The sequence below is a fragment of the Grampus griseus genome (genome assembly GCF_964374135.1).
Source record: "Grampus griseus genome assembly, chromosome: 7".
Lineage (NCBI taxonomy): Eukaryota > Metazoa > Chordata > Mammalia > Artiodactyla > Delphinidae > Grampus > Grampus griseus.
The window spans coordinates 61,270,510-61,283,386 of NC_139001.1; the positions used below are offsets into that span (position 1 = coordinate 61,270,510).

Consider the following 12,877-nt stretch of genomic DNA (forward strand, 5'->3'; position numbering starts at 1 on the left):
CACTTTGTGTTTAGTGTTCTCATGGACCCCAAGGACCCATACTGCAAACCTTGAGGAGAGCCGGGGAAAGAGAACAGAAACCTACCAGGAGAAAATATCCCATCACCATCTTTACTTGACCATCCAATTATCTCTCTCATCTTCTTAAGTGTTATTTGCTCCATGAGGACAAACACTGGTGCAATTTCATATGTAAACCTGGAAAGGCGGTGAGAAAAAGAATGAAAATAAAGAAGTCAAACCACTTATTTGGGGAACACAGATAACTGGTTTAGCATTTGGACTTGGGTTCGAATAAAAGATGTTTAAAACCACTAAAACAATTAATTTCCTGGAAATGCACTGTCATCAATCATAAAATGTCAGAAACCAGCCTGGGTTACCGAGAGAGGATGTGGAAGTACCTGCTCTGTGATTCTTCACCAACAAAACAGACTTTCATCTCAACGGAATGTCTTAGGTGTGGTCCACCCAGAGAAACAGAAGGAAAGAAAATGACTTTTCTGGGTCCCTTTCACCTCTAAGATTATAGGGTGATGCAAATGCTAATTGAAAAAATGTATTCTAAATTCTATATAAATGGTTTGCAACATTTTAAAAAAAAACTGATTGCCAACTTCACACTTGTAGAATTTATAAAACCCAGAGCCAAAGTCTGTATTTTAATTTTTTTTGGCCGAGGTAGGTGGCTTGCAGGATCTTAGTTCCCCGACCAGGGATTGAGCCCGCGCCCTCAGCAGTGAAAGCACGGAGTCCTAACCACTGGACCATCAGGGAATTCCCAAAAAGTCTATCTTTTAAAAACAATGTAAATACCTGAAAGCTAACCATGAAGATAATTGGAAGTATTGACCTAGGTTTTAAAGATCTCAATATAATTATCTACATGGTTTTTCTACTGATAATCCCTAAGGACAGCAATGCTTCTATAATTCTCTGAAGTCGGTATCTGTCAAGAATAATTGTAAGTGACGATTTTCTAATTATCAATTACAAAAAAACAAGAAGAATGTCAACTGGCATACACAGCTAACTGTGGGCATCAAGATATTCTGGTAGGTTAGCTTTGTCTTCTAATTAACTGACTTAAAAGTAGCAAGCCATGCTCTTCTCAAAGCCATTCAAAACACAGTCTGGTGACTAATCATTGAAACAAAATCATGGTACCAAGGCAAAGGGCTTAAGAGAAATCAAAGAAGGTCCATCCACAGAAAATTAAACCAGAAAACAAAAAGATATTTACTGACTATGAGACTTTGTCTTTCTTCTTTTTGCTTGGCCTTCTTAAGCATTAGAGATTGTGGGCTCGGCTCAGACAATGCTCGCCGAAGGGAGATTCCTAGATTGACTCAGCCAAGTGATACGGGGAGACTTCATCCCTGGTTAGGGTGTTTAGGCTGAATGCCAATGCTGGGAATTAATGGGAATTTTTGCTGGCTTCATGATTTAGAAAAGCTATTTGCAAGGATGAAATAACAATTGTGGTACAAAGACCCAGGTGAAGGTACTAAATTTTAATCATGGAGAAAAATAATCAAATTAATCACATGGTGGTAAAAGAGGACAAAAAGATCCTGAAGGATCCTCAGGGTATATCTCCTCATAGAAGAATTTTGTTTGCAAAAAGAATATGTCCATTTTCCTTGGGAGGAACCTTGAAATTTAGGAGGAAGACCCTTGGAAATCATGTGTTCAGTTACCATCACCTCTGGAGGTCACAATCATGCTTTGGTTCTGCTCTGAGCCCCATCACCGTAGCAACCAACACTCCCTCATGTCTGATGGCCTGATAAAGGAAGAAGAAGAGAAGGGTTCCTGGTTTAGCCTGTGCTGCTGAGTGTACCAAGGGGCAAACTCATGATGTGGTTCTAACCATTCTTGAACAAATGCGTTATCAACAGTGCCACTGATTGTTGGAAATGTTGGAATGGCAAAAATGTTTGCATGGTGAAGAGGTACTGGTGGCAGTGTGTGTGTTTAAGTCTCACAGTACCAAATGAGAAGGCTCTCTAGGGTAAGGCAAGGAACCAATGGAATCATACACCATAATATCAGAACCTTATCAAGGACTGGATGAAAGCTGGACCAGAGTCAAGTCAGTGCAGGAACCACATGGGGAAGGGAGAAAGGATGGGGTTGAAGGCCAGAGGGTTGGTCCACTTCAGGATTTGAATCAATTTAGGGCCCAGGTTTGCATGAATTAGTCTTCTTACCAGGAATATGGCTATTACTCTCAGGATCAGGAGGAAGAGTCTAGAGAGTTTGATCATGAGATTATCTGATCTCATCTATCTCAGGTTCCTTACTTATGCCAGGTTCCTGATTCTGAAACCTTTCTTTCAGTTCTGTTCAACAAATATTTAATGAATGACTATTTTCTTCCAAATGGCTTTTTACGTACTGCGGAGACAAAGATGTCATAAGACACGATTCCCAGCCCTGAGGAGGAAGTTTACTAGGATGAATCCAGCATCTTGGCCTTAGCTGCATCCTATTTGACAGTCCCTGCCTGGGTCTGAAGGATCAGTTACCCCACAGCTAACACCAAGCTTATTCCGATTCGTGACCTTAGTCCTGACACCCTCTCCTAGAAGCTGGCAGATTGCCCCACGGCTGTTGATCCTCAGCCAGACCTGTCACATGGGCTAACGTGGTGCCCCCATTCCTGACACTTCCTCTGAACTTGCCTTCTCATCCTCGGCCGTGTTTACAACTGGGAGTCTGCCTGCATCCAGAGCCTTAGAGAAGACCTTGAAGTTCACCCTAGAGCAGTGGTTCTTAACTTAATTGAGATCACAGACACTTTTGGGACTCCTAGGAAAGCTATGGTCCCTCTCTCCAGGAAGAAAATGAGGATATGCACATCATTTTGTATACACTTGTAGGAGAGTCTCCTCTTGCAACTGGGACTCCAGGTTTGGTACCCCTTCCGTAAATGACAGATGAAAGTGGATAAAGGCAAGAGATGAAAGGTCAAATATGGATTCAGAAGAAGCTAGTTTGATGCGAAAGTCATAGTACAAGATGACATTTCAGAATCGGAGGATAAGAAACTAAACCTGCTAAAAGCTCTAGGTTGAAGCATAAGGACATGGGATTGAAAGTAAGGGTTTAAAAACAGTATGATTGTGACATTCAGGGAGTGACACTAAAGGAGAGTTTTTATATTCTGAGTAGGGTAGTGAGTCAGCCCTGTTTTTGTAGTTCAACTCACCTTCCCAGTGGGATTAACGGAGGCAAATTGATTGTTAAGCTGATTTTCTCTGATGGCAGAATCTGCTGGTTGCTAACCAGTATCAAAATTTCCCTTCCTTCATTCAATTTTATTTGGAGTTGCAGTTCATCCAGATCAAAGACTGTATTTTCTAGCCTCCCTAGGTGTGGCCATTGGATTAAGTTCTAGCTAAAGAGATGCTATGAGAAATGTCTTGTGGAGCTTCTGAGAAAGTTTCTTAGAAGGAAAGAGTGTGTTTCCCTTTTGCCCTTCTTCCTCCTTCCCTCTTTTCTTTCTTTCCTTCCTTCCTCCTTCCTCCCTCTGCCTGCATTCCTTCCTGAGATCTGGAACACATAAATGATGGCTGGAACTCCAGCAGCTAGTTTGCACCATGAAGTAACTTTGAAGATGAGAGCCACATGCCTCAGTATGAACCAGGAAGGCACAAGGATCCTGCAACCCTGGTGACTGCCAAACCAGGAACTTCTTTAACGAGAGGAAGAAATAATTTTCTATGTTGATTCTCTAACTTGACACTCCTCTTAGATTTTATCCTCCTTATGGATGTGGTGGGTGGCCCATCTCTACCTTAAAAGATAACACACCTGAGGGGGAGCTTAGTGAGCCCCTTTGGTGTCCAGAGATGATGAGAGACAGAAACAAAAGAGCTGGGAAGTTGAAGGGAGGGGTTGCAAATGGCAACAGTGACCTATGGGTTGGCTGCCTTTCCTGGGTGTGTGCATTGTACCTTGTATACACTGGGCACTTAAGACTGGTGTCTGTTTTAGTCTTCAGAATCACTATGTAAGGTGGATACAATTATTCTTCATTTTTCTGAAGAAGAAACTGGGGTTCAGAGAAATTCAGTGAGTTGTTTCAAGACCTCACATGTAGGATGTTTCCAAGCTGGAACTCCATGTCCTTTACATCACAGCTGCTTTTCTATGACAAATGAGAACTACTTACTGCAGGCTCCTCTGTAACGACCTGCCTACTAGTGTAAAATGACTGATAACCCCCATAGAAAATTTCTCCTGTGTAATTTCTATGAAAATAAAGTGCTAGATACTTGAAATCATAACCTCCTAACAAAGGGCTGTGATAGCTCTTGCCACTAGGGTTATGTATTATCGTCAGGTGCTTGAGGGTAGGCTGTTGTTTACACCTGCTCGGTGCCCGTGTTTTGGAAGAAAAGAGCTGTACATGCCATGGCCAACTACACATTGGTGACGTTTTCTTTGCATCTTCACTGAGTCCTAGCTTGGAAGAATATATCTCAAAGCTGAATGCACAGGTGGGTGTGAAAGCATGGGCATAAATGTTCCTTCTATTCTAACCATCAGATACCTTACACTTTGCCACTTGGATTAAAATACTGGATAGTTCTTTTAGGGAGAGTATACTGAGGAATGTAGTTATTATTCTCTATTACCAGTGCCATCCAAACTCAATGAAGTACAGGTCCAAAAAATGAGTGTATCACTAATTAAATCCTACTCTGCCAAAAAAGATCCTTTTGCCATTCTTTCCCAGGCCTATTATGAACACTGTTCCCAGCTGGAGAAGGACTTGTCACAAGGGAGCAAATTTCTGCATAACCTCCTGACAGTGCTGCCACATTTCATGATCTTCCAGGGGAACTGGCTTAGAACAATTTCTAGATAATAGTTATTATTTCTTCAGACAATGCCTTGTCTCTAGAACTGACAGAAACTATTTCAGTATTTTAAATAACCTTTGCTATCGATCTGTTGGAATCGGATCATATTTTATAAATATCCACTGTTCAGTACAGCTGCAATTACTATGTGCCATTTAGTTGGACTGACCTTGACCTCAGATGGTTGGACAATATTTTAGCGCTTCATATGGCTGAGCTGAGGTAAGGGAAGAGTAAGGGACTTTCATTTTATGAACACATACAAAAAAAAAAAAAAAGGAGAATTTGTGAGATTTCCCTGGTTAAGGAAAAGTCTTTTAGGAGAATATGTGGTCATAAATGGTTCAACGGGGTGAATTCCTTTTATTTACCTTGAGACTGAGCTATATATATTAGGAAATCACAGCTGAGAGGCCTACAGAATACACACTTAAAGACACTGGGTGAATTTGGTGCCTATATGAATAAGGGTACTTGGGCCTTAATGGGTATGTACCTTTTACTCTATTTTTCTCATTTATTTTCTAAATAGTTAAGTTTTTTTTTAAAAGCTGTACTTTCTAATTAAAATCATTCCTTAGTGTGAGATGTTTCAGTTAAACATTACTGTCTTTTTTCAAGTTATAATTAATATATTATGTCTATGCTTGCTGATATATTTTTATCTCACAAACCATAAACATAAAGCCTGCAAAGGGGAGTTTTTTGTTTAGGAGATCATACAGGTGATTGTGTCTTTGACCTGAATTCCTCCCAGCCCTTCAGAGCCTCAGTGATCCAACATGAACATTCTGTGAAGTTAACCTTGACTTGCAAGTAGGGAGCAGGAAAACCATTTGACTTCAATCAATTTAATCTTTTATGCCTTTTGGCACTAATGGTTTCACTTGTCACATTTGCTTTTTAAATGTTGTTGTTGTTTTAAATTAGCAAACAAAGCAGGAGGCCTTAATTAATAGAAACTTTTCTGAATGTAGTTAAGTATTTTGAGTCACAGCATTAAACAGCTTTGGAACACACACAAATCAATATATAAGTTTAAAATGCCCTTTCAGGTTCTGTGGCTGGTAGTAGTTTAAGAAAAATAGAATACCTTGAACTTTAATAACTTACGTTCTATCTTGACGTCAAATGGAATTTCTCATTTTAAATAATACCACCCTTTCACCTAAATTCATTTTTCAAATCTACTTTACCATGAACTAAAAAGTGTACGGTTATTTTCCAAATATTTCCACAGTGACTAAAACCCATATAATTCTTATGTAGTTATTTTTAACTTATTGCGATAACCTTGTTTTATTATTTCCCTCTGGACACTTTCATAGAATGTGGTACCACTGTCTGGATACATAGAGAGTGGTAAAACATAATCTTAGCGTTGAAAGAAGAGACAGTACTTAGTAGGCTATGATGCCCCTCCATCAACTTGTAACCTGTCCTTGTCTCCAAAGATGGCACGTTGTGTGTAGAAGAAACTGTGGGGTGATTACCAGAAGACTACCCAGGTATTACTTGCACACACAACCCTCCTACCGCCAGGACCTTAGAGACAGTTTCAAATAAATTTACAAGAACTTAGAAACAAACAAAGGCTTTGCCTACTCAAGTATGAAAAAAATTTCACATTCAGAAAAAGTTATTTTGAAAGGGATATATAATTCCTTTCAAAGGGATATCACTACATGAATTGTTTTAGAATTTTTAGTTGAACAATAGGCTGATCAAATTGGTTTGTCGCTTTATGGCCTCTTTAATTATGAAGAAAATATGACCTAAATGATAAGGAGCAATATGCTTGGGTGGGAAAATGGACCAAGATTATATCCCAGAACATGATCTCTTTAAATATATCATTAAGAAATATGGAGTCTTTTAACATGAAGTTTCACACTAAATTTTGAAAGCTAGAGTCATGACTTCTTATGACCATGCTCTTATTAAACTGCATTATTCAATTAAAAAATAGTTTATCAAGTATCTACCTTTAACTCAGAACTGTGATAAACCTAAAAGATTTTAAGAGAAAAGATGACTAGGGCAAACTGTAATAAAATTATTATAGAACCATTGGAATTGGACTTTTAATACAACAAGCCATACTCAGACATCATGTTTGCTTACGTGGAAATAATATGTGGGACTTACATATTGGTATTGGCAGTTGATGTCAGCCATTCGCCAGCTAAACCAATGATATCCAATCCAGTGGAGAGCTGGTTGAAAAATCGAGGATGACCTAAGGAGGTAAGTAACAGACAAGCATCAAGGCAAATCCAGAGTTTTCAAGCTGTCTTCAAATCAGAAGGTCCACTCCACTAGGCCACAGTGATGGGACCTCTATCCCAATGGTCTAATAGGGCTGCCCAAGAATACTGAAGGAAGGGCACTTTGACCCACCCTATACCAACCTTTAACATTGAAGATGTCTCCCAAACTTACATGTTTCTAAGGCATAATGCTTTTCAAGTAAAAGAAATCCAATGTCATAAAACAAGTAATCTGTCCAGTATTGTTGATTTCCAGATGAGCTCCTCTGTTGTATTTTTTAAAATACAAATCTGGATGTGGTGGTCCTCTTTTTCTCCATAAATATTTCAATTTTTAACTTAACACCTCAAGCTTTTATTCTCCAAATCAAGGTATGCTGAGGGAGGAGGAGGGGCTGCAGGCCTCAGAAGGGGTCAGTGGCTCTGTGAACCGAACCAAGCCCAGGGTAAGTGCCAGCTCTGAGGCTGATGCCGAGGCAGCCATCACTCCCTGGGCCTCTGTGTCAGTCAAATACAACGCCAAGCATTGGTGTGTTTTGCCCACATATAGTCAGGTGACTGTTAAACTAGATGTATTGCTGAGATGACCTGGCATCTGCTCTGTGAAACAGGGGCAGACACAGCCTCATTCACTCATTGAGTTGTTGATAGAATAATTTTTATTATTATGTAACTCAAAAGTCCTTTTCAACCTACTCTATGCTTTATCAGGCTTTGTTCTCAGCAAATTCAGGATTATTGCCAAATTTTGGCCAACTTGGCGTTCACAGAAAAACTCAACCCCATACAGCAGGCTTGGCCTGGCTGACACGAAGGCGCCAACGCAATAGATTATCTAGGGGTGTGTGACAGAGAACTGGTGTTAGAAAGATGTGCTGACTGCTGTGTTTCCAGAGGAAATTGCTTTTGCCTCTGAAATAACTGTCAGAGAGCTAATGTTGGAATGTTCCTGGTCTAAGTCCCCTCTCTGAGGAAGTATATCCTTCCCTCCTTGCGATGAGGACTCATTCAGAACATCTAGACTAGGACTTCTTATAGCAGGATATACAGATCCCCGCACCTCAAGAGTCCTCGAAAAATAATACTGATCTTTAGAAAGAATAAAAGAAGCATAAACAGTAAGCTCGGTGTAAATTCAAGGCCAGATTCCAGACATTCATGTAGATTACTCTAAATAGCTTAAACTGGTCCATTTTGCTCTACTCGGCTCAGTGCCAACAAAATCTATGAGATCTCCTACAACGTAACTAATTTTGTTGAAGTCCATTTAAATATAAATGTGTATGTACATATATATACACACACACACAATACCCATTTGAAAACTTTTAACAACATTTCATTTTAAGACAAGATTGAATGATAAATAAATGCAATCACACCATTTGACAATGTATCAAAAGCACATCGCATAGCAGAGACAAAAGATGGACACGGACAGACAGACAGACTGATACAAATACCCTCAAACAAAAGCGAAACAGTATCTCATGGTCTATTAAAATATAAAAGGACACAAAGTCCCCCCAAACCTTACTTTCCTCTTATGGCTATAGCTTAATGTCCCCAAAATCTCATACCAGAATTTCTATCAAGCAACAAAATGACCTAGTTTAAATTTCAATTTCAACTGTCTATAGTCAACAAAAATACTAACAGGTGATAGACGTGGTACTGAGCAGCACATGGCTTAGAGTCAGGTTGGAGAGAAAGAAAGAGTAATTTTTTAAAGTAAAATTTTTGAACAAATAAGCTTCAAAAAAGAAAAGAGATGCAGGAAGAAATTTATTGATTAAGAGACATATTAAGCAATTGCAGTGTGGGGGACTTTTGTGGATCTTGACTCAAACTGTAACAAAATAAAACTTTATGACATTCATGAGACAACTGGAAATTTGAACACTGACTGAATATGTGATATTAAAAAATTATAAATTTTTCTGGATGTACCAATGATAATGTGTTTTTTTTTGAGTCCTTGAGGATAAAAAATATTTATTTATGAATTAAATAATATTATGCTGGAGATTTGCTTCCATATAGTATAGAAGAGAGGGGAGTGGGTGGGGTGTCAGGTGAAACAACACCGGCAAGAGCTACTAATAGCTGAAGCTGGGTGTTGGGTATACAGGGTTCATTACACTGTTTTATTTTTGTATAAGTTTAAAATTTCCATGATAAAAAGTTCAAAAAAGGAAAACTAAGGAAGTCAGCATGTCTACTGTGACTGAGGGCTGACTAGCGTTTCTCCCAGTTCTTGGAGAATGTATATACATTGGTTCCTTTTTCAGAAGTCTTTGTTAATTTGTAGGGAAATTTCCAAAGGCCATCATCATCCCTCCACAGACGCTTCCCAGATCAGTATGTTTTCATTCTAAAACCCTATTCATTATTCTGGCTGTGCATTAATACTCTTAAGAAATATCTTCCACTTCCATTGCAGAATACCTGTGGGTTTACTCTATTGCTCCAGTAACTACATCTAAACTACAGACCAGCAACTAGGAAATGTGTTTTCCCATGAAAGCAACAGTACACTTTGCCAGGGTCAACACCCTGTGATGCAGGTTTCACATTGCCTGAAGACTATGAACTCTACAAATGCAAATATCTGCTTCTAGAAGCTGCTCTGAAGAACAGGGATGAATGGCTCCAGGCTAAGTATCTAATTGGATTCACACACTCGACTCTAGTAAGAGTCCATGCTTCTCTGACCACGTGATACTTCAGTTTTGTAGGCGATATGAGTTGCTATTATGACAAATCCATGTATTTTTCTTTGAGGGGCAACACTATTCTGAGCTTCGTGATAAACGTACATGGTCTCATCTCTCTGATAAAGTGTTTGTGGCGTGAACTGACAAAATAAAAATAGTGGACCAAAGCTAGTCAAGCTAAAACATACACAGAGAACTCTGTTTTTTTTTCCTAGCCAAATAACAACTTGATCTCCACCAGGAACAGATTAGTCATCAGACCAAGGTGAGATGTAACTAAATTGATGAGCATGTTTTTCTTTAAAAATCAAACACAGACTTTGTAATATAATTGAGTCTTGTCCATCCTGCAGTTATTCAAGAAAGCTACACCTATACCAGTGGTGTTGGCAGACTTTAAAAGCTGTTTGGGATTAATTATTTAAAAATGCCTCTTTGGCCAGCCTCATTATTTCATTATAACCCTTGTTTTTGACATCCTATAGCCTTACTCAGTCCTATTACGACACCCTCCCCAGTCATATCTTCAAATGACTAGGAAGAGTGAGCAGGATAATAAAGGAGAGAGAGGGAAAGAAAAAAGAACAAGAGGCTACCAGGCATGGCGTCAGGGGCTCCTGTGTGGGGACAACCATGCTATGGACTGCCAATTCCTGTACATCAGTCTGCCCAAGGGCTCAGGAGAGCCAGGCTGCAGTGGGGAAAGACGGTAGGGAGAAGAAACCACTGCTTGATTCCTAGGCTTAGAAAGAGCCAGACAGAGATCCCAAAAGTCCTTGAACTTGAGGCAACTGGAGAGTAACCACTTGGCCAGGATTGCTGAGTAGAGAGAGTTCCTATGACATGGAAAGGAGGCAAGAGGGCGTCCTCCAGGGCTCCCTGCTGGAGATAGGATTTGGTGCCTCAGGATACCTGAACTCCAGAGGATGGAGTAGAATGCAAAGGGTGTGTGAGTGTGTGGCTTTGGGGCCTAGCAAATAGAGGGTGTGGGGGGTTGAATTGTGTCCTGTAAGAGATATGTTCAAGTGTTCACCCCTGATTCCTGTGACTTTCTTTGGAAATAGGGTCTTTGTGGATGTAAACAAGTTAAGATGAGGCCATACTGGATTAGGGTAGGCACTAATCCAAAGAGGAGAGAAACCCGGACACAGACTCTTGGAAAATGTCACGTGAAGATGAAGGCAAAGATTGGAGGGATGCATCTACAAGCCAAGGAATGCCAAGGAATTCCCACAACCATCAGAAGCTGGAAGCAGCAAGGATGGCTCCTTCCCAAGAGTCTTCAGAGAGAGCATGGCCCTGCAGACACCTTGATTTTGAACTTTTAGCCTCCAGAACTGTGAGATAATAAATTTCTGTTGTCTTAAGTCACCCAGTTTGTGGTAATCGGTTGTGGCAGCCCTAGGAAACTAGTACAGAAAGAAAAGGAAATGGGCCCAATTCTCCCCAGTTTCAGGGACAGGCAAGGGTCAGATTTATCAGAATGAAGCAGGCGTGAAAATGGAAGCGGGAGAAGAAGTAGAGAATGGATCATTCTGCTCTCTTTAGGTTGTGAATAGCCTCAAACCAAGAATTAAAACTCTTTATACAGAACTTGACACAGCACCATGTATCTGTATCTTTTAAATCTATTTTTACAACAATAAATAATGATGGGATTTTGTCACTGAGTCTGGTGGTTCTGAGGTCATGGAGCGCTTTGCTGCCTTCCTTCACCCGGGTTTGTGTTTCTCCTTCAAAATGACTTTGACATCCTGGCAATTGGCAAAGGTCTGATGCAGGCCGAGGTTGCCACTGCGTGTCCACCTGGCTCTCACCCTTACCTGTGCGGACGCCATATTTCAGGGTGTCTCTGCAGTCAACCAGGATCTGCTCCAGGGACTCAGGGTGGTCAGAGAGTTCCAGGTTGAAGCCCTCCATGCCTTCCAGCAGCTGGTGGGGGTGGTGGAAGTCCAGCACCTTGGTGGAGCGATCGAATGTCTTGCGGACGTAGTTGAGAAGTATGTCTACCACCTCCAGCAGGAACTGCACAGTTTGCTCCTCCCCATTCTTAGCTGGAAGCAGATCTGGTGGGGGGAAGCCCATGAGGGGTTATCACCTGACTCTTACCCGGATTTCCTCAGTCAGCTTAGAAAGCCCTAACATCCGTATCTTTATAGGACTGATTTTCTTCCAGGATATGCATGCATTGAGAATCTGATGTACCATCTCCCCAGGACAATGTACATCGGCGTATACACAGAAGCGCTGCATATATTCTCTGGGGGTTCACAGAGTTTCTGATAGTTAGGCTGCTCTTAATTGAAACGCTTTGAGAAGTCATGAGCAGCCTCCCCTGCAGTTATCCATTTGGGCACCTGTCAGGCGTGTGATGGACGGGGCATCTGTCTTGCTCCCCTAGTACCAGGTGTGTCTCTGTACATCTGGCTCAGATACTGGATTTTCGGTTTGGTGTTATGATGTGCTTGATCTGTTGCTGGTGGCGGGTGAGGCTTCTGTGGGTAGAGGCTGAGGTCACACCGAAGAGGATGGTTCTTTATGTTGTCCTTGGACAGAAAACTAGAACTGGAAAGTGGGGCTCAGGAAGGTGGGAGAGGGAACTCCTGCCCCTCTCTTGACCTTACCTTTTAGGGCTTGGCCTCTGGGATGCCAGAAGGTGACTCTGGGTTCCGGCCTGTGTTAGGTAGAGTCGGGCTGGGGGGTAGCCAGGGGGGAAAGCTGTAGGGGGCCCCAACTGAAGTTGTCAGCCATAGCTCAAGAACAGACTGGCTGTATATAATGCTCTGTGTCTATTCTTTGGATTCTCTTTCCAAGGTTTAGTGAATCTTGTTTTCTGTTCTGGTTTGGCCTCCATGGCTTGTGGGGAGTTCATGGAAGGGGGAAGGGGGAGGGGGCTGGGTTTACCTTTGAGCTGGTAATGAAAGACTGGGAAAGCAACTCCTGAGACTGTTGTTGTAGGGGCAGCGGTAATGAGTGAAAGATCTTCAAAAGGAAAATGACCTTCAGGACAGCAGTT

General features: G+C 41.1%; 1 protein-coding gene across 2 annotated transcripts in view; it reads right to left on the reverse strand.

Moving 5' to 3' along the window:
* The window catches only part of GAD1 (glutamate decarboxylase 1), a gene marked incomplete at both ends in the record, with an annotated part of 37,251 nt that overhangs the window by 14,791 nt on the left and 9,583 nt on the right, over nt 1-12,877 (reverse strand). Inside the window, 3 exons of one of the 2 annotated variants that reach the window (XM_082658595.1) lie at nt 86-198; nt 7,023-7,113; nt 11,685-11,927. In XM_082658595.1, the coding sequence (XP_082514721.1) occupies nt 86-198; nt 7,023-7,113; nt 11,685-11,927 (447 nt within the window). Of the gene's footprint in view, nt 1-85; nt 199-1,749; nt 1,787-7,022; nt 7,114-11,684; nt 11,928-12,877 lie in introns of those variants that run through there. The other variant, XM_082658596.1, reaches the window with a different exon arrangement.